The 21727-nt window shown below is 52.3% G+C and overlaps 1 protein-coding gene across 9 annotated transcripts in view; it reads right to left on the bottom strand.

Moving 5' to 3' along the window:
• Positions 1 to 17768, bottom strand: part of Mcf2l (MCF.2 cell line derived transforming sequence like) — a 106877-nt gene extending 89109 nt beyond the window's left edge. For 3 of the 9 annotated variants that reach the window (XM_052751678.1, XM_052751681.1, XM_052751683.1), the window contains exon 1: positions 17015 to 17219. In XM_052751678.1, the coding sequence (XP_052607638.1) occupies positions 17015 to 17093 (79 nt within the window). In that variant the 5' untranslated portion in view covers positions 17094 to 17219. Of the gene's footprint in view, positions 1 to 6254; positions 6635 to 17014; positions 17220 to 17579 lie in introns of those variants that run through there. The other 6 variants (XM_052751680.1, XM_052751682.1, XM_052751679.1 and 3 more) reach the window with 5 other exon arrangements.
• Between the last annotated feature and the right edge of the window lie 3959 nt (positions 17769 to 21727).

The raw sequence follows: 21727 nt of genomic DNA, 5'->3' as shown, positions 1-21727 counted from the left end.
GTGCCCCCCCCCCCCCCCAGCATCTTCTGTGAGTGCCACTATTTTGAACACCTCTTGTGTCCTCTTAGGAGAGGTGGCTAGAGCCACAACATGCAGAGAGAAGCACTTGGGGGACCTGGGTGTGAGCAGGGCTGGCAGCGGCCACCTCTGCCGAGCCTTCTCTCTCCTGTCCACAGAGGCACGCCCCACACACTCATCGCTTCTGGCAACTACCTCTTCCACGGTCTCATCTGTTACACTGTCCGCACCGGTGAACTCTGTCAAATGCCAGGCCAGGTGGAATGTGGCTGAATCCCAGGCATGGCTACCCTCCGACCTTTAAAGAAGCCAGGCTCAAATCACACAGACATATGGGATCGGGCCAACCATACAATGACGCCTGCTCTGTCGGCTAGATGCTGGGCTCAAGGCTAGAGGAAGGACCATTCTGGACACTGTGGCAGATGCTTCATGGTATTGCAGCTCCCCGAGAGCTGATCATGAAAGCAGCTTGGTGGCATGGGGGGATTCCTAAACGTGCCAGCCTATGAATGTTGTTGGCTTTGGTAGTCAATGCCACAAACTAACTGAGTGACGACTATGGGGTGAAAACGCGGATACTCCAGATCCTACCCTAGTGGCCTCAGATCCAAGGGGGACACAGGGGTTGGGAGACTCCTTCCCTCGTCAACAGAACATCAGCCACAGAGCACCCAGCTGCACAGCGTGCCCACGCCCTCGGAGGACCCCAGGACTCACCCTCAGCCCGAGAGTGTAGCCAGGAGCACCACTCAGAGTAGATGTAGTAGAGTTTCATTTCTGCCACAGAAATCCAGATAGGACGTCTGTGTGCCATGGCCACCATGCATGTGCACTGTCCTCCCCAGGCGCCCGGAGCACCTGACTGCTGCATTCACCAATCGCGGGAAGAGTGTCCAGCCTCTTACTTTCGTTTTACCATCAACCAGGATGGAGCACTGGAAGGTAATTGCTCTCACAAGACTAACATCCCCTCCTCGCCCCACCCTGCGTATTTACACAGGGACTCCAGGCTGAGGCAGCCTGCAAGCGGCTTCGGGAAAAGGAATAATCGAGCCATTCTTGCCAGCTTGAAGCACGGGGACTCAACTGGGGGTAACTCCCATTTACAGTGATGGACGGGAAGAGTTATCATTCCCAGGGCAGGGAGGTAAGTGGGGTCAGCAGAGCACATCAGCAAGAAGTTAGAGGAGTCCTTTGCTGTCCAACTGGAAAGGCCTCCGCAGCAGGTGGAGCCTTGTTCCTGATAGGAAAGGAGCAGTGTATGTGCGCGCGCGCACGCGTGTGCGTGTGCGTGTGCGTGTGCGTGTGCGTGTGCGTGTGCGTGTGCGTGTGTGTGTGTGTGTGTGTGTGGCGGCGGCGGCAGTGGGGACTGTCTACCTGACCCCTTTCCTTCTTCAGCATTTCATTCAACATTAGAGGCGTGGTACACAAAGAATGCCCCCATCCAGAGCACAGACAGCTCTGGTGTTGGGGCACATGCGCACGCAGCCAGTCTGCCCCGACACAGTCAGGACCTGAAGGAAAAGGCATGGGTAGATGAAGCTTCAGAGGTCGGAGGGGCAGTTGGAAAACTGACCTCTCTGCCCAGTGATCCAGGCAAGGCTGGATTCCTGAACCCAACCAGCCATTCACAGTGAGGTCTCCATTGTTTAAGGACCTCAAATATAGTGACAGGCAGCCCCTGCCACCCAGACGTCAGGGACGCCATTTCCACAAGGTCAGCAAGTGCACACTGTGGGGAGGGCAGAGCCTGGATAAGAGTGTGCCATTCAGCATTCCTCAAGAGCAGAGACTCCACAGGCACCTCAAAGATAACACACAGGGACCCAACAGAGACCTAGACCCCAGAAACCCCAAAGATAACAGAGAGACTCACAGAGACCTAGACCCCAGAGACCCCAAAGATAACACACAGGGACCCAATAGAGACCTAGACCCCAGAAACCCCAAAGATAACACACAGGGACCCAACAGAGACCTAGACCCCAGAGACCCCAAAGACCTAGATCCCAGAGACCCCAAAGATAACACACAGGGACCCAACAGAGACCTAGACCCCAGAGAGCCTGCAGGGACCTCAGCACAGGTGGCGTTGGGCTGCTGGGCTTTTCTAGGCTGGCACTGTTCTCAGTTTAAGCCAGTGGTAGCCGGTGGCCTGGAGAAGTCGGGAGGTCCAGCCCAACTCTGGGCTGAACTGATAGCATCCGGATCTAGTTATCACAAAATTACTACCTCAACCAAGCTGCCTCAAATTTTAAAAATGGCAACGATCCCCCCGATTTCCTCAGACCAGGAAACGTCGTCTTACAAACAAGTTCCAGGAGCACCATGAAGGAAATGTCTCTCACCAGTGTTTCCCCTGTGAACAAAAGCTCTATAAATCACAGGGCGGCTCCTCCCGCCTCAGCCACCTCCCCGCGCTCTGCAAGCTTGCTTTAGGGGCAGGGTAGCCACGCCTTTCTGCTGGCTGGGACTTCTGAAACGTGGAAACCGGGAGTGTGGATAAAAATACACCCGGGGCAGGCCCATCGCCCCGGTGGTCCAGCCTCACACTGTATGTTCCCTCTTTGAATAGTATGTCTGTCTTCCTCAAACATGGCGACTCCTGGGCTGAGCCAGGAGGTAACTGAGGAACTTCAGCTCAGCAGCCTGGATGTCTGCTACGGGAAGGTCACCTGTCACACAGCGACCAGCTGGGACATATGTGGGCCGAGCCTGCAGTGGGGGCTCTCCAGGCCAGCAATGCTGGAACCACAGTGTGACGCTGGAAGGCATCCCACTGAACACACAGGTTTAATATTCCTAGCTGGCGGCTGTGGAACATCAGCACAGAAGCACTAATTCTCCTAGAGAAAGAAAAACTTCCAAACGTGGGGTCCACTTAAGTCCTTACCACTCTGTGCAAACTGCTAAAGAACAAGTTTCTCCCAAACTCCTCACAGAACAGTTTTTCTTTGCACCTGACCTTATATCCATCCCCCACTTTGATTTTAGCTGCCAGAAAGCCCAAAAGTAACTATCAGTGTGATCAATATAACTCACGTGCCTCAAACAGCTTTGTGGTATTTTTGCATGTGTGGTGTGCAAGTGTGATGTGTACATGCGTCGTCATGGGCTTGCAGGTGCACACGGAGGCCAGAGTGGACAGAGGCCATCTTCCTTGATTTTTCTCCACTTGGTTTATTGAGGCAGGGTCTCTCGCTGCACTGTGGGGAAGGGCCACCCAATGTGATGGTTCTGCCCCCAAGGCTCACCAGTGCCCTCTAGTCCAGCCAGGAGGCTTGTGGTGGGACCCCATGTGCTGAGGTTATGGGCAGCCCTTTATTTACCCCTTTAACTAGTCCTGGCTCTGTTTAAAGCTGTCTGTGCCAACCTCAGACATGTTTTTTTTTTTTGGAGAGACTACCTGGATTCTTAATAAGACAGTTTTTCTCGGCTTAACAGAAACGGTCCTAAACACAGCAGAGCAGAGGGGACACCCTCCACAGTGAGAGTCGGCTGCCTTTTCCAGTGTCTTGGTGAAGGCTGATGCAGATCAACCCAAACTTCTCCTGGGTAAACTGATGGCACTCCGCTCTGGTTTATCGGAAAATTATAACCTCCGGCCACACTATCATTTACCACAGGGAAGAAGCGTGGCAACTCTGACTCATGATTCACCTCCAACCTGATTTTTGCCAACGCTCAGCCCAGTGAGGACAGTGGCAGTGTCTGGAGGGTCTGTGCATGATGGTGTAGAGACCAGCACAACCTGAATGGACAGGTGTGCAAGGGAGGGGAGAAGAGGCCAGACAGGGCCTAGCCCTGCTGAGAGGCAGCAGGAGGTCATGCCCTGCCGGGGCCACGAGGTGTCACAAGAACCCAAGTAGCCACTGTGTCCTGATCACCACAGAGGCGATGGGTGACATCATCTGTCTAGAGGCCATGCTCTCCAGTGGTCTGCCCTGCATGGAGGCTTCTGACCTCAGCTGTAGCCCAGCACACGCTCAAGGAATGGAGGGTGCAACTGGGGCCTTGCTCTGACTTACTGAGCTTGGATCAACCTCGGGCTTGTGCAGGGCAGGACCGCACTCAGAGGAAGCCATCTATTCAAAAGTGAAACCCTTCCCCGAACCAAAATTGTGATGCCAGGGCCCAGGACCACATGCTGCCACTGCGCTCTCTCCATCCGATGGTGCTTAAGGCATCTCAATGTTTCCATTATCCATCAAAAAGTATCAACTAAAGAGGACCCCACAGTGCTCCTAATGGGGGTGGCTGATAGAGCTTCCCTCCCACACCCTCAACACACGCAGCCCCTGGGCATCTACATGCTGCCGAGGTGAGCACCCATGTCTCTGGCCCTCTTTCACGGGCCTTGCTCTTCTGGTTCAGAATCACATCCGGGCTGTTGCCGTGGTCCAGAGTTGCCCGATGCAAGTGAAATGCTTTCCCTCATCTCCAGCAAACAGTTCCCACGGGGACTTCTGTGATGAGAACACTAGCTCCACCCAGTCCAGACAACCCACCCCTCAGATACCATCTTCACCCTTTGTTTACTCCACGGCGGCGTTCCCGTCACCTGTCCTCTGTCGTAACTCCAGCTATGTGCCAACACCAGTAGCCCCGACTTCACTTCTGACGAGACATAAGTAGATATGAACAAGCCCCCAGAAAGGCTACGTACTCAAAAAGCCGTGTCGTGTGGGAAAACGGACTCCAGAGCTTACTGCCTGCCCAGGCGCTCAGCTTGCATAAGCAAGCTATTGGCTGCCTGAATTGCTCCAGACCCTAGCCGCACAGCAAGCTGTACCTGCTCCCGGCTGCACCTGCCAGACCTGCATCTGTCTAAAATGCACTTGCACCAGGAGGGGGCTCATCAGACAGACTCCACACAGAGTGGGAGGCAGAGCCTGCAGGGTACCCCAAAGTGGATCTCAACACCCTCGGCAGCCAAACCAGACAGATAGCCCTGGTGGCCGAGGGGCAGTGATACGAGATTACTCAGACCTGGTCCAGAGTATCCCATTTTGGGGGGGAGTACTTTGAAGTCTCCGTCCTGGAGACTCTTCCCACGTCCATGTTTAGGGCCAGCAGAGGAGGGAAAGGCTGGTCATGGGCACTGAGCACCCTAATGGCAGGGCCAGCTCAGCCTCTGCCATGCACAGTCCTGTTCTTCCCTGGCATTGTGCTGGGTGGAGGGTTTGATAAAGGGCCTGGGGATCTGGTACCTCAACTGGGGTTATCTATGCCAATCCAGCAGGGCGTGGCCTGACCCACCATGTTAGAGATACTTTCCATTTCCACATAGGAGAGCAAGGGCCCCTTTCTGCCCTGCTGTGTCCATGCTGGGTCATCAGGCACCCCCAGGAGCTGCATCCTGGGGTGGAGGAAGGGATGAGCTTACTTTATGGATCCCCAAATGGTTGCTCCCCTCTTTGCAGCCTGAGGTGCTAGCAGGTCAGCTCCTTCCCCAAGCTTGTGGGGCTTAAATATCGTTTAACCACCTTAAGGAGGCAACCCTAAGGTGGACACGAGGAGGCGCTGGTCCGACTGTACTGTCTGTCCAGGGAATCATACCATGACGCCCTGAGGATGCCACATTTGCCTGAGGTTGGAGGCCACTGCTGCCCCCCAATTCCTGGGCAACCTCCCAGTTCCAAGGCTCCTGGAGGCAGAGAGTGTTGTGTTCTCTGCCGGGACCAGAAATTAGCCCCACGGCACTCCTTTAGCTCCAGCGGCTGGAACTTCCTCATTTCTCGGGAGGTTAATTTGTAAAACATTACTCCGAGATTGAGAATTTAAATCGGCTGGGCAAGTTTGCTGTTCCAAAGAGAAACTGACGGGGTGGGGGTGGGAGGGCTAGGATGTAGCTACGTAAAGACAGGACTGGTGGGGACTTGGAGTGACAGATAACCTGCTCCAAGTGGGAACATGCCCCTCTGGCCCTCCCAATAGCGCATCACGGTCACATCTTCACTGTCTCCCCAGGAGTCCCACCACTACAACTTCTGAGCCAGGTCCTCTGCTGACCAGAAGGCAACAGACGAAGAAATGAAGCAGACAAGGCTAGACTCCACACCTAGACTACTTTAGTTTTAAGCCAGGATGACCAACAGGCCACCAGACATTTTTCAGGGCCCTGCAAACACCGTTCATAATACTTTGAAATGTTGAATCACCACAAGAAAGTGCCTGCCTAGAGGGGACACTTGTCCTGAGGCTCCAGAGAGGTGCCATCCCTCCTGACTCACCTGGCTTATGGCGCCCTGGTGCTCCCCGACGCTTCCTTGGTAGTGACCAGAACCGCCGCGCGGGCCCCCGGGATGTACCCTTTTCTGCCATTGAGTCGCCCTCCTGAGGGTTGGATCTCTGGGAAGCAGAGGCCCAGGGACTCTCCGGGACCTGGTCACACGTTAGCCCAAAGAGCCCTGGAGTTCCCGACACCTACAGATCTTCACTGGGACCGTCAGAAACCGTGGAGGTGCCAGCAGCCTGCAGGGTACACCCGGGTACTGAGCTGTCACGAGAAACAGGTGCTGAAGTCCCACGTGACCTTGGGTTTTACTAAGTCCTGAGAAAAAACAGGGTCAAGTGGCCTCCTGGGCTCCCAGCCTCCCCTTCAGTCCCCAAGCCTCAGAATGTCCTTTTGCAGTGGCCAGGGGCTCCACACCTGCTGCTCTTCTCTCAGATGGTGGAGGAGAATGCGGCCGATGCCCCGGTTGCTGGAGACCAAGTGGGAATGGCTGAGCCCGCCCATCTGTGTGTGAGTTCTGGTCGCTTCCTTCCTTAGACAGGGGCTGTGTGGACAGAGCTGCAAATGCCAGGGAGCTACTGAGGCCAGAAACACCTTCCAGGCTTCAGGAAGTCTCAAGTTCAAACAAACAGCTACAAACGAGGAGGAAGGGAGGGACTGGCCGCTGGCTTTCTGAAATAAATCGGGAAGCTTCCCAGTCTGCTGTCCAGCCCTCGGCAGAGGAAGCGGTGAGGCGCCTAGCTTGGCAGGGACACTTTCCGTGAGACACACTGAGCCTCCCAAGCCAGCGGCTACTGACCCCTGCCCTGGTGCCCACAGACGCTTCTGAGGGAGAGTGAGGGGGCAGCACCGGGGCTTTCCTAAACTGGGTGCCACCCTCGGGCTCCACGTGCCCTGCACATCCTAGGGCTTCCGAGTCTCAAGCCTGATATTCCAGAAACTTCACTTAATAGCCATGACAACACAAGCACGCCAGATGGCTAAGTGTGTTCATTGCCACCTTTGATGTCATTATCATAAGGCTTAGGAGAGAGCGGCAGGGGTTAGAGTCAGGCTGAGTGCCCCTCTGGCGCTCGAAAGCCCACTTGAGGAACACCGCCCCGTTTGTGGTGGGGTGGTGCTTATTTGGCTTCTGTTTTCTGAGCGTGCACTCTAGGTGGGATGCACAAGGACCTGCTCCCCACCTGTCCTCCCTCTGGGGACCAGGGGATGAGGGGCCAGTGCTCCCATCTATGAGAAGATAGCTGAGGTGCTCACCATCAGTATGACGTGCTGCTTCTATCCAGAGAGGTCTCTTGCTAGATCTACACTTCTGAGCATGTCAGATGAGCACAGTCAAGGAGCCAGGAGCCCCCTCACTTGTCCACCCAACCTCGTATCCCACAGACACGGCCACCTGCTGCATCAGAGGCTACAGAGAAACATGGGAATGTGGCCCCCACATCACAGGCACACAGAAGCCAAGAAAAGCACTACCCAACCAGGAGGAAAGGCTCATCCGGTCTCCCTGGGCCTGTGCCTCACCTCTGCCCTTGTCCAGGCAGACACTGGTCCTCACCCAGAATCACCACAGTCAGGAAGGCACATCTGAGATGTCCCAAAGCCTCTTCTGACGATGGCCCTAAACGCTGGTCCCAAGGAAACCACCCACAGCAGGTAGATGTGGTCACAGGCCTGGGACCAGCCCCGATACCTCTCGCTGACTTTCCTCACTGAGGCAAGTGTTGAAGTACCACATGGAGCACACTTTGGACCTGAGGCCATGAGCCTAGTGGCTGAGTAAGGCAGAGCCTGCCTGCATGCAGTTTCCCATTCAATGCTATTCCCATCAAGTGTGGCTGGCTCGTCTGTCTTCTCACATGTTTTTAAGATGCCACTAAAACCTTTTTCAAGAACCTGAGTTGAGCGGGGTCTGTTGGCCCATGCCTTTAATCCCAGCACTCGGCAGAGTTCAAGAGTTTGAAGCCAGCCTGGTCTACAGAGGGAGTTCTGGGACAACCAGGGCTACACAGAGAAACTCTGTCTTAAAAAAAAAAAAAAAAGGGGAAAAAGAATCTGGACCGGGCTGTGGTCTTTGTCTATGGGCTGCTCATCTCTTCTTCTCCTGATGACGCGGCCTGTGACACTGTGACGCTGGAGTGGTAGGAAGGCTTGAGTCACAGCGCTAAGGAAGACAGGGACAGGAAGTGGAGACAGGCGGGGCCTGGGGCCCATTTGTCAGCCAGCATACCGGTCAGGTCCCAGTGACAGACCCCCGTCTCAAAAAACAATGTAAACAGCTCCTAAGTAACACCCGAGGCTGCCCTCTGACCTCCACATGTAACACACACACACACACACACACACACACACACACACACACACACACACACACACACGGTGCAGCTACAGGTTCAGTTCTTGCCTACTATGTGTGAAGTCGGGTCCAATGCCCAGCACAGCAAAACAAAGAAACGGATCTTAAAAGATGAAGCATCCTTACGGATGAAGTCTTCTTTGGGGCACTGGTTCCCACCTAGCCTAATATCCTGTCAACAATACCGTTACTGAAATTTAACACTGGTTCTTTCCTTCGGTGGGTTAAACAGTATGCTATGTGGCTTACCTCTGAAGTTGAGAAATTGGATTTTATGCTTTGGGGACTGGCCTTGTTTCTTTAACAGCATTATTGAGGGAGTAAAGGAAAACCCAGGGCATTTGCTGAAAAGCCAATTTAGATGCACAAGGGCCCTCAAATCTCTGTGACTTACAAAAAACAATTGGCGGGTTTGTGTTTCTCAACTGACTGCCTCAAACTTACTTGAATGACTCCACCCAGAGATATTTGATTTCCTTCTAATATTTGTGAATCTCTTGGGGCTTGGGTGAGGACAGAGGGCCCTTTGAGGAGAACAGAAGCCCTTACTTTATTGTCTCTTTAGAGAGCTGTGTGCTGAACTTCAGCCCAAGCCCTCTGTGGCAGAGGCCCTGGAAACTCCTATCATAGGGTGGCCCTGGTGATATCCCCAGTGGGCCATGGCAGCCCATGGTCAGCAGTCATGGGGTGTGGTAGGGCCGGCATTTGGTTGCTCTGCTCAAAGAAAAGAAAGAGCAACTAGCCATCATAGGTATGGGTGTGCAGGATTTCTACCCAAACACAGGCCGTCCTGTCTGCAATGCCCAGAGCATCTTTTAGACTCCCCACTGAAGTATCTGTGACATAGTATACAACCATCCCTGGGTATCCCCAAGAGGGGGCTTAAGGACTCCAAAGATGCCAAAGCCCATGATGCTTACTTATACCCCTTGCAATGATGTCATGTTACACAGAATCCCATGCCGTCCCTTGTAGCTGGTTACATATTAGCCTAACATTTCCCACAGTCCACATCTGCTTCCCAGTTCCCACCCTGACTGCTTCTCTGTGTGGGACAGGAGGATGTGTTTCTTCATCCCTAGAAGAACCCAGAGCTCCACGTGCATAGCCCTACTTCAGGGAGGTATTCCTTTGACGACAACAGTCAAAGTACATTTAGAATCCATTTTTAACAAGAAGGAAGGCTTCCAGTATGGAGACCCAGATGTTCATTTGACCACTGAGGCCTCAGCACTGTGTCAGTCACTAACGGCACAACGATCCGCCTAACGAAGAGCTGCAGTCCAGAGAACACAGAGCCACGTGATCTCATGCTCCCAGCTCTGGGTGGTTAAGAGGTCTGCCTCATGTCACCTTCAGAACCAGGCTATAGGTTTGAAAAAAAATACACACAGGACTTGGTATGAGCCATGGTAACAGCCAGCCACTGGGGGTCTTCACACATACCCTTATTCTTTGTGAATGAAGGGGGCAGCTTAAGCATTTCATTACTTAACTTTCATATTTACTTTTCACAGTCTCCATTACAAGATACTCCACTTAAGATATTCCGATCTAGGGCTAAAGAGATGGATCAGTGGTCAAGAGCACTTGTTGCTCTTTCAGTGGACCTGGGTTTGAATCCCAGCACACATATGACAGCACACAACTGTCTGTGATTCCAGTGCCAGGAGATCCCGAACACCTTTCTCTGGCCTCCTCAGGCACCAGGCACATGGTACACACACATACACACAGGCAAAAGCACCCATTGTAAAATAAAATAATAATATTAAGTTTAAAAGGTATTTCAATCGTTGTTCTCTGTCCTAATATGTTGCTATCCATATCCTTATGCTTTCAATCTGTGATACAACAGTAGCAGCATTTAGTGTAAGACTTTTCTTTCTCTCTATTACATTTAATGTATTTCTCATGTGTGTGTGTGTGTGTGTGTCTGTACGTGTATGTACATGTGTTTGCACACCTATATGCACACATGTTGAGGCTAAAGGAGGGTGTCCTCTATCATCCTCTACCTTATTGCTTTGCAACAGGGGCTGTCACTGAGCCCGAAGCTCACCATTTCACCGAGGCCCTGACGGCCAGTAAGCTCCTGGGACCTTCGGAGCCTCCACCTTGCGGCATCGGGGTTATAGGCACTCACGGACACATCTGGCTTTTATGTAGGTGCCAAGGATTTGAACTCAGGCCCCCATAGCTAGTGCTGTCACCCACCAGGGCATCGCTTCAACCCCACATGCTGTGCATTTCTTGCATAACCTGCAGGCAGAGTGGCCTGATTCACAGCCACAGTTAATGCATCACTGCATTACAAGCAAGTGGTTACTATGGATAGGTGGACAGACAGATGGACAGATGTTACAGGAAATGTTGTTTCATGGGGGGAGGAACAGATACCACGCTACTACTTGGCCAGCCAGAACAGCTCTCCGTTACCTGAGCTTTCCCCGTCATGTGTGGGTCTGTTCTGTGAAGTTACCCGGGAGAACCACAACCCTCCCAGGAAGAGAACTGGGCGAGGAATCCTTTTACAGTTACTGGGCCCGTGGCACTCAGAGTCACCACAACCCATGCTGGATGGCTCCTCTGGGTCCTTAGAGTGAGGATCCGGACAGTTGGAAAGACTCGTTCTCCTCGAAACGATCCCACATGCCAAGGACGAAGAGCTGGTGAGAAAAGAGGCAACGTCGAGGACGGGGAGATGCTCAGGTGGGAAGGAGCTTGCTGTGCGAGCACGAAGACTTCAGTCCGTACCCCAGACTTACATGACAAAGCTGGGTGCCCTGGAGCAAACGTGAAATCCCGCCACTGGGTGGCAGAGGCAGGCGGATCCCGGGGCTCACTGCCAGCCAGCCTAGTCAAATCCTCCAGAGCACGAGAGCTCCTGTCTCAAAAAACAAGGTGAATGGCACCAGAAGAACACCACCTGAAGTATTCCTCTAGACTACACAAACACATACCTGCACACACGCACGCACGCACGCATGTACATATGCACGCACGCACACACACACAGCAGGCAATGCTGATGAAATGCCCTCGTTTTCCAGAAATTCTGCTCAGACTCTACCCCTGTCAGGGATTCCAATGCTGGTCATAGTTAGAAATGGCCCTACATTGCAGAGCACTATCCTCGAATCCAAGCAATCATCTTTATCCCCAGCTGTGGCTATCCACAAGAAACACCCCAGATCAGGCCTGTCGATCTCCCCTCCCAGGAGGATATGGAGAGGACCACTGGGCCCTCATCTGAGAGTGCATCTCTCTCTTGCACCTCTCAGCTCCCTGTAATTCTGCCCTAATTGAGTGTGGCCCGGCTGTCCGAGGCCAGAAGTCAACACAAGGGAGAACTCAAGCTAGGCAACCATGAGGGAAGCTAGCCATTCTGGAATGGAACTTGCCAAAGATACGGCTGCTCTGGGGTCACACACACTCCTGTAATTAACCCCTCATGTTCTCTAGTATGTAGGATAAACTCATGGGTTGGACTTGATGGAATCGTACTTTGGTCAGTTGTTGGTGTTCTAGCTGAGGGTAGTACGTATGTATTTGCATCTCCCAAGACAAGTTCACACGACAGACAGTTTCCTGGGATCCTAGCTGAGTGCTTGCTCACCCCCCCTCACAGCAGCGCAGTCTAAACCTCTGAAGTATTAGGAATCCAGGTCTGGGTTCTAGTTGGGCTTTCTAATTCATAGATTTGGGAAGACACTGATCTCTTGGGAATATAATGCTCACCCTTGGACCCCAAGACAACCCAAGGAGACGGCGCATTTTGCTTCCCTGTGTATTCCATCTGCAAAGCCCAACACACCAACTCCCTGAGAAGCCAAGTGCATAACTCACACACCACGCATGTGCACCAGTGTGGGCGTTGTTCTCTCCTTCCCTGGACTGCAGACATCTGGGGTCTCTTGGGAGCAGACTGGAGCTCAGAGGAAGTTTGTCACACTGCGCTAACATGACACATAGCAGCTACAGCTGTCAGGGTGAGTCTGCAGAGGTGATGATGTCTCCAGCAGAGCTGTGTCTCTCTGTACTATAGCCCTGTAATGGTACCCTCTTAGCAGGTGGGAAAGCAGCATCTTGGCAGGGATGTGAGTGTGCGAGTCCTCCTTGGGACATCCCTGTACTGGCGACAGCTCTGGGGATGCAGGCCTGCATGAGGTAGGGCACAGAGCAGCAGGCATCCCAGATAACTGAGAACAAAGAACTGCTTCCCGAGGGTTGGCTAGGCCTCCTTTGAGGACTGTGGGACTCAGGCAAAGGCCAACCATGTTGGCTTCAGCTCTGATGATGCCAAGTGAAAAGTGCAGACATTGGTCACATGACCTGGGAGAGTGATAAGTGACACCACATGGCTACACACAGACCAGCCAGAGAGAGAGTTGCCACAGGGGGAGAGAGGGATTGGCCCTGGATTGCCAAAATAAGGGAGAGTTCTTAAGGAAGAGGACAAGTCCCAGTAAAGACACTGGGCATGCAGCATCAACTTCAAACCAGAACAGAGGGCAGAGTGACAGGGGCAGACCACGACATTAACACTGCTGGAGCCAGCTGTCGCTGGGGACCTGGGCTGCAGAGGCAGAATCAGGCTAAGGGCCTCCACCAAGACGATCATAATTGACAGCTGTATAATTGATAGGTTTCTCCAGTAAAAACACAGGGAGGTAGCTGGGCAGTGGTGGCACATGCCTTTAATCCCAGCATTCAGGAGGCAGAGGCGGGCAGGTCTCTGTGAGTTCAAGGCCAGCCTGGTCTACAGTGTGAGTTCCAGGACAGGCTCCAAAGCTACACAGGGAAACCCTGTCTTGAAAAAAAAACAAAAACAACAACAAAACACAGGGAGGTAAATACCCCTAGACAGAGACGCACACAGGAGCAGGCACCACACATTACAGGTGAGCATATGGCCTACCATCTTCCTCACAGGCCACTCTGCGCACATCTGGGCATGCAGCCTGATCCTTCACCCACCCTTACTTCTATTCCAACATCTGCCAAGAAACTTCCAGTATCAGGTCAGTCACACAGAGACTGCTCACCTCTCTCTTCAGCCTTCAAAGAGGAGTGACAGAAACGGCAGTTAGTCTCACTTCCCCAGCATCTAGTCAGAAAACACCATCATGGGTGGGATGTTCTCCAGAGGAGCAAGACAGACAGACAGACAGACAGACAGACAGACACACACAGACACACACACACACACACACACACACACACACACACACACACACACACCTCGGATGTCATTATGTTAATGACACTGGGTCAAACACTTCCAAACAGTTGAATTAGCAGCTGAAAGCTGAACTTTAGTTCCTAGACTGTGGTGAGTTTGATGTAGATGGCAGTTCCAGAGGAGGAGGAAATCAGATGTTTGGGGCGCAGAGGGTGGACACCACAGGCAACCTCTGAGCAGTGGAGTCAGACAGACAAGCTCATCAACATGCCCTCATCATCATGTTCTGAGGCAAGTCAACGATGTCCCTTCAACGTATAAACAGCTAAATGTTCTTCATTTCCAGCACTGAAAGTTGGATTGTATTAAAACGTGACATGACTACATTGTGCTGTTTTGCTTGTAATTTCATTCACCCATCTAGCCCGATACCATCCATCCATCCATCCACTTACCCATCCACCTACCCACTTATAAAGCAATCTATCCTCTTATCCACCCATACATTTGTTCATCATCCTCCATCCATCCATCCATCCATCCATCCATCTATCTATCCTTCTACACAACCATCCATTCACAAATCTATGCATTTCTTTACCCACTGTCCATCCACATGTGTATCTCCATACCCACCTACCTACTCATTCTCTTAATATTTACTTATTATTACACTCACTCACACATCTGTCCACCTACATCCATCTATCATCTATCTATCTACCTATCTACCTATCTACCTATCTACCTATCTACCTATCTATCTATCTATCCATCTATCTATCTATCTATCTATCTATCTATCTATCTATCTATCTATCTATCTATCTATCTATCATCTATCACTGGACTTCCCAAAGCTCCAGGATGGCTTGCATCTGTGTTTTAACCAGCCCTTCAGGTGACTTGGGAACACCTCTAGCTTGAACCTCAAGGAGCTTTCAACTAAGTCCCCACCAATTCTCCCTTAAATGTTTCTTGTTTTTCACCAAATACTGCAAATCTAGAGAGAAAACCAAAACAGAGGAAAATGCTGGAAATGAGCCCAAGTACCCCGAAGGCTTCTGCTGTTGGAAAGTGTCCAGCATTGGTACAGAGGTCAGGTTCAGGAGTACACATGAAAGTTAAATGCTCAAGGTCAAAGGTCCTAGATAGTACGCATCATGTCCTGTGTGCCGAACGGCCCAGGTAAGAAAGTTCTGGGTTACGGGGATAACATTCAAACCTGACGTGAGAACACAGCAGCAGGTCCTGAACAGCAGGCTTACCAACTACATGTGAGCTCAGGGTAGAGCCGCAGAAGGTCGGGTGACATGCAGTTCTAGGCAGTCACTGTGCCCAAGCCCTCAGCTGTAACCCCATGCCCTTCATTCTGAGCAGCTTCACCAGTTTCCAGATCAAGCTCCTAAAACTATCGACCCCACTCCTGGCCAAGACCTTAACATGCCCTTGGAGCACGAACAACCCCATGACCTTGAGCTCCATCCTGCTAGAAGGGACTCTCGAGGACATGCTCAGAATGTAAACCCTGGGTGATAATTACCACACAGACCTCTATCACTTCCCCACAGGGGTAGAAGCAAGCGCCTGCCCTGCGTGTGCACAACTCCTGCCCCCACTGCATGACGTATGGCCTCTAACCCTATAGCCCACCTCCCCGGCGCCATAGCAGGAATAGAGATCAGGTTATGCTGGGAAGAGGGAGTGTACACAAGAGGCCAGAAGGGTGCAGATGGGGGTGACATCTTCCTCTACAGCACTGAACAATGGAATGCTCATAACAGAGGTTCCGGCCAACCACATCTTCGAATCTGGGTGAAGTCTACTGCTCCAGCACTACAGAAGCATCAGAGGGCACGGCCTCCCGGCCGCTGCATCTGGCGAGACCATAGTGGCCACCAGGGCCCATCCTAGGATGCTTGGACAAGTACATTCAGTGACAGTGAGTACCCAGCCCAGGTTCTACTCCTTTTTACAACTTAAAATATACATGTTGTGTCCTTCAGAGCTCATGAGGAAGCCTCAGTATCTAAAACCCAGGGATGACGTCACTGCTGGGGCAGTGCCCACTCTGTGATCCCCCACACCAGCCAAGCTCAGGTGAGAAGGGCTGCAAGTCCCACTCATTTCTCAGCAGCCCCCCCCTCAAGGCAGGCAGCTCCACGGGGCTCCCCACTCATCCAGATCTTGCCCAAGCAGCACCCAGAAAAACGAGGTGGTGTCTCTAAGAGGAAGGGGACAGATGGCATAACCGGCTTCCTTTTCATCCATTTATAATACACAGCAGTCTCCACAGCAAAACCAGCGTTACAAAGTCAATGTCTACACAAGCGTAGGGGAGACCATCCTGCTTGATGTTTACGCCAGTTCAGTCATTTAATACACTGAGGGGGTGCCACACCCAACCCACACAACGAGTGAAATCCTAATCCTCAGGAAAGTCCTATTTAGAAGACTAGATAAGGACACATATCACATAACACAGGGCAAAACCAGCAGCTTACTTTTAATGGCACACCACTGTTTCCTCTCCGTGTCAGGGAGAGCCGGTCAGTGGTGCCCGGTTCTGCAGCACAGCAGGAACCCTCAGCACAAGTGATGGAAGCCAACAGCAAGATGATCGCTGCCCGCTCCGAGGGGCTGAAATCTGAGGAGTCCAAAGCTGTCCCTCATGGGTTATTTTAAGTTATCAATTATTCCTGAAAACGAATGTCTAATTACACTAGTCTCCCTTTTTACCTATATTATTGTCAAGCATTTGCCTTAAGGTTGGACGGTGCATGGAGGGGCTTTTTCCCATAAACAAGCATCTGTTGCCTCCCATCCCCAGCCCAGGGTCTGAAGGGCCTGGGCTTGGACCACGGGCCATTCTGGGCTCATAAGTCCACGGCCACTGCAGCAAATGAGGTGAGGTTCCCAAGCAGACTGCAGACTCCCCCACAGGCAAATGGCTCCGCACACAAACCCTCATCTGCTAGAAAGCCAGTGCCATGGATCTGTAATTCTCTAAACTGTGTTAAGCAGAATAAAATCATGCTGTCAATCCACACAAACCTATCAGTTACCAGAAAATGCCCATCACCTCTGTCTTCCCTGTTACCAGTGCTAGGAGAGAGTGAATGAAGGGGGTTATACAGCCATTAGATGCAATTCTCTACAATTCGACAAATGATGTCAAGCTTAAGAATCTATAATCAAGGCCAGCGGCTCCTCCTACCAGTGTTCTTGGAAACCGCGTTTAATCTCTGCACCATTTCTTCCAGGGCCATCTCTTCATGTCTCAGCCAAAACCTCATCCTCCGATTCAACAAAACCGATCCCCAGAAGATCGTCCTCGGCTGCACCAGAGGTGCTGTGGGGTGGGGCTGACCGGTGGGGAGGGGGCGCGGCTGGAGCGGGGAGGGGGCTGTGGCGCTCTCCTTGGCTTCCCAGGATTGGTCTCCGTGCCACAGGGAGGGGGGCGCGCTTTGCGCTGATGGGGGGGCGGGGGGCGCTAGGCGGAAGCGGAAGCACTGAGCCTGTCGGGCGTGTCACCACCCTGCACCTGGGAATCATGCGTGTGCTCCACCTGAGCACCTGGGAGGCTAATATGCATCAAGCGGGCATCTGGAAGCCCCGCTATGCAGGCGCCTAGGTCCGCCCTCGCCCTTCCCCCTGCCCTAGGGTTTGTGTCCCCGGGAATTAGAAATAGCTGCTGCAGGGATGCGATCCCAAACCACCCAAGGAACGCTGCCCAGCCTGAGCCCAGTGCTCCCTTTACTTCCTGCCCCAAGCCCCTTTACCTCCTGCCGCTGCAGGGCAGGTGCAGAGGCCACAGCAGCCCAGAGCGCGCTCTCCACGAGGCCTCATGCCCAGGTAAGAGGGAGTCGGTGAGTGGCTGGGGGAGGGCTTGACTCTCCCCGCAAGGGTGTTGCCAGTCCTAAGACACAGATCTGCAGGAAGGAAGCTCAGCGCCAGGCTCGGGGCTCTCTAACCTCGCCATGTTTGGCAGAGGGCCACACTGTGCATCTGACACCGCCAGCTCCACACGGCCTCCAGGTTGCTGGTACACAGGGTACGTGGTTGGAATGCACAGGGTGGCGGAGGACAAGCCTCTACAGCTGCTGGTCATCTTTCTGTTGTGGGGCAGGACAGGTAGCATGCTTCCTCAAGAGAAAGAGTATTCTAGGAGGAATGCCCAGTCCTTTCAGAGCCAGGGAGGTTCAGTAGTGAGAGCTGGGGTTCCCGCTGTAGTTCATGTCCACAGGATGTGTGCTCCAGCACTGTGGTTGTCAATAACACATGTGTACACCAGGACCACAGAATCCAATCACATGTATATCAATCAGCACCGTGGTGTGCAACAACACAATGTGCACCAACATGTATATGTACCAGCCATATGTGTGTACCGACACATGCATTCAGTAACATACGTGTGCACCAAGACCAGTGTCCAAGAGTACGTGATCAGCACCGCAGTGGTCAACATATGTGCCCCAATACCATGGTTCTCCAAACTATGTGTGCATCATCACCACAGTGCCCAACACGTGTGCACTGGTAGCCACACCAGTTTCCAGTGACACCTGTGTGTTCCCCAAGACCACAGCTTCCAGCTACGTCCATGTGCACGCCAGCACCGAACAATCTAGCAACAGGCATGTATGCACCAAGATGCCATTTCAACAGTGCACATGTTGGGCTCGTGTGTGGCGACCTTCGGCCCTGAACTAAGGGTAAAGAGGAAATGTCAGATGTCCCAGTATTTGCCCTCAGAACTCAGGGCCTGGAAGGTAAAGAGCTGTAAAATAATAAAGCCCCCAAATCAATGTGCAATGACCACATGCAGATATAACGATTAGACAGTAAGAGACTGTTACTTTTCTGAACCCCCGCCCCGCCCCGGAATATCAGCAGGTGTCTTTGGTTTTAAATAATCTCATGGAGCAAAGGAAGAGAGGAATTCCGGGGTGTGGAGTGAATGCAGCACCTCTCTACATGGACAAGCAAACCCCAGGATATCTAGTGCTGAAGTAACCCACACTGTGCCCATGGTCCCAGGAGCCAGGCCAGTTACTGCTTGGACATATGTGTCATCTGAAAACAGCCACTCTGTGTGGGGGGGGTCAGACTTGTGCCCCTCAGCTCCAGAACCTTCGCTGTTCACCCTCCCCCATGCTAAGCTGGTGTCTCCAGCCTCAGAGAAGGCCAATCCTCAGGGCAAGTGCTGAAATTTAGGTCTTGCTTTCCTACAGGCTTCTTTTCTCATCTTCCATCTGTCCTGCAGAGACATCTGTCTGTCTTGCTAAGTGTGCTCCTGAGCAGCCTAGGCTTCCCTTGGGGGAGAACTCCAAGGTCTCATGGCCCATGGGGTATCACCCGGGGGAGAACACCAAGGTCTCATGGCCCATGGGGTATCACCTGGGGAGAACTCCAAGGTCTCATGGCCCATGGGGTATCACCCGGAGGAGAACACCAAGGTCTCATGGCCCATGGGGTATCACCTGGGGAGAACTCCAAGGTCTCATGGCCCATAGGGTATCACCCAGGGGAGAATGCCAAGGTCTCATGGCCCATGGGGTATCACTCAGGGGAGAATGCCAAGGTCTCATGGCCATGGGGTATCACCCAGGGGAGAATGCCAAGGTCTCATGGCCCATGGGGTATCACCCAGGGGAGAATGCCAAGGTCTCATGGCCCATGGGGTATCACCCAGGGGAGAATGCCAAGGTCTCATGGCTCATGGAGTATCACCTGGATCTAGCTTGTTACGTGCACTCCCCTACAGGCCCATCTGGTCCACACTCAGATAAACACTGTTAACAGCATTCCATCTTCAAATCCAGAGCCAAAGGAAAAGGTGACAGGGGCTTCTTGTCTGTGCTGACCTCCTGCCGTACCAGGGAGCTTTTCCATGTGTTACACATCTCTTGGCCTCCTGCTTCCATACTGCTGTGTCCTAGAACTGCTGTAGTGGGGCCATGTCCAGTCTGTGAGGACTCCACACCTGCTGCCCAGATGATCCAGTGGTTGTTTTAGAGTGTAGCCTGGTGGCCACTGAGGGCTGGCTTCATTGTCCTCTTGTCTGGCCATACACTGCTGTGGGATTCCTGTATGCTGTAAATATATGTTGCTATGATTGATTGATAAATAAAACACTGATTGGCCAGTAGTCAGGCAGGAAGGATAGTGTAGGCAGGACAAGGAGGAGGAGAATTCTGGGAGGTGGAAGGCTGAGGCAGGGGAGGAGCAGGATGTAAAGTACCAGTAAGCCACAAACCACGTGGCAAGGTATAGATTAATGGAAATGGGTTAACTTAAGATGTAAGAACTAGATAGCAAGAAGCCTGAGCCATTGGGTCAAACAGTTTAAATAATATAAGCATCTGTGTGTTTATTTGAGTTTGAGTGGCTGCTGGCCCAGGCGGGACTGGGGATAACTCCGGCTACAATACACCTGTACGATGGTCAAGTTCTGTGTTTAGACACCTCTGTGAAGATTTTCTAGATGAAATTAGTATTTAAATCAGGCCCTTTGGGTAAGCAGCCAACTACCTAACCTGGTAGGCTTCACCCAATCACTTGCTTCCACGGGAAGGACCATACATAGCCTTGGGTTCCGCATCTGCGCTTCCCTGGTCCCTGCCTGGCCTCTCAGAGAGGGGACCTGCTGCTGCCGCCACACCTTCAAGACTCTTCCCTTAGGTGAGCTTCTCTCGGTCTCCGGCTGCCTTTCTGCCTAACTGTGGCGCAGGCCAGGCATCTCTCCAGACCGAGCATTTGTCTGACCGGTTCTAACTGCTGTCCACATTTGCGGGGCACCTCAGAGCCACGCGTGGCATGGGCAGATGCAGCATGGCCGTCACCCTGTTTCACGCTAAGGAACCTATCCTCGTGGAGCAGGCGTGTAAAGAAAAAAAGCAGCAGCTACGTGGTTGGAGCCACAGGATGGAAGTCTGATGTCACCCCCTCCACGTTGTCCCTTCTGCCTCCTTTGGCTGAAGGCACAGAAGTGAGTCGTCAACCTTAAAGTCCATAACCTTTCCTCCTGAGTCACCCTGTGTGATGGCTAATGTTGATTACGGACTTGGCAGGCTCTGGGTGGCAAAACTCTGAGCATCCCACGAGGGAGTTACTAGGTTGGGCTAATTAAGGTAGAAAGGTCCACCTTAACTGTGGGCAGCCTTGCTCCCTGAGCTGGGGCCCTGGACTGAATGAAAAGGTCTTTATCAGAAGTACCCATCTCTCCCTGCTTTCTGACAGATACAATGTGACCAGCTGCCTCCAGCCCCTGTCCCTGTGACTTTCCCACGGTAAGGCACTGTACCCACCCGCCAACTGTGAGCCCAAATAAACCCGTCCCTCCTGAAGTTGATTTTTGTCAGGTAGTTTGTTACAGCTACGAAAAGGTAATTAATTATGTAACTTGAATTCCCAGAATAGTATCAGCTCACAGGTCAGACCCAGCAACCAATGTGGGTTTAAGAGAACCACTCTGTCCCCTCAAACATGAAGGACTTCTGAAGAGCACCTTTCGAACCCATGCCCTCACCAGACCCCAAGATCAGGACTACTTCATCATGCATACCTCTTGTCCCCATCCAGCCCTTACTATTTAAACCTAAAGCTCACGTCAGTACCCCAAAGACAGATAGAGGGTCTCTGGCCCCTTATCTGCTCCTCTTCCCAATGCGGTCATTATTATTCAGCTCTTTAAGTGGCATTTTGAGATGGATGGCTGAGCCTAGCTTGGGATACAAGAGCCTGGCTCACTCTTTCTTTCTTTCTTTCTTTCTTTCTTTCTTTCTTTCTTTCTTTCTTTCTTTCTTTCTTCCTTCCTTCCTTCCTTCCTTCCTTCCTTCCTTCCTTCCTTCCTTCCTTCCTTTCTTTTTTTAACAGTCTGTATTTATTTTATGAGTATGAGTGTTTGGTCTGCAAGTCTGTTCAC

This window comes from Peromyscus californicus, unplaced genomic scaffold, assembly GCF_007827085.1.
Source record: "Peromyscus californicus insignis strain IS unplaced genomic scaffold, ASM782708v3 Scaffold_23__1_contigs__length_62951481, whole genome shotgun sequence".
In the NCBI taxonomy this organism is placed as follows: Eukaryota; Metazoa; Chordata; class Mammalia; order Rodentia; family Cricetidae; genus Peromyscus; species Peromyscus californicus.
Note: the sequence above shows the minus strand (reverse complement) of the source record. Positions and strands in the feature narration are given on the sequence as shown.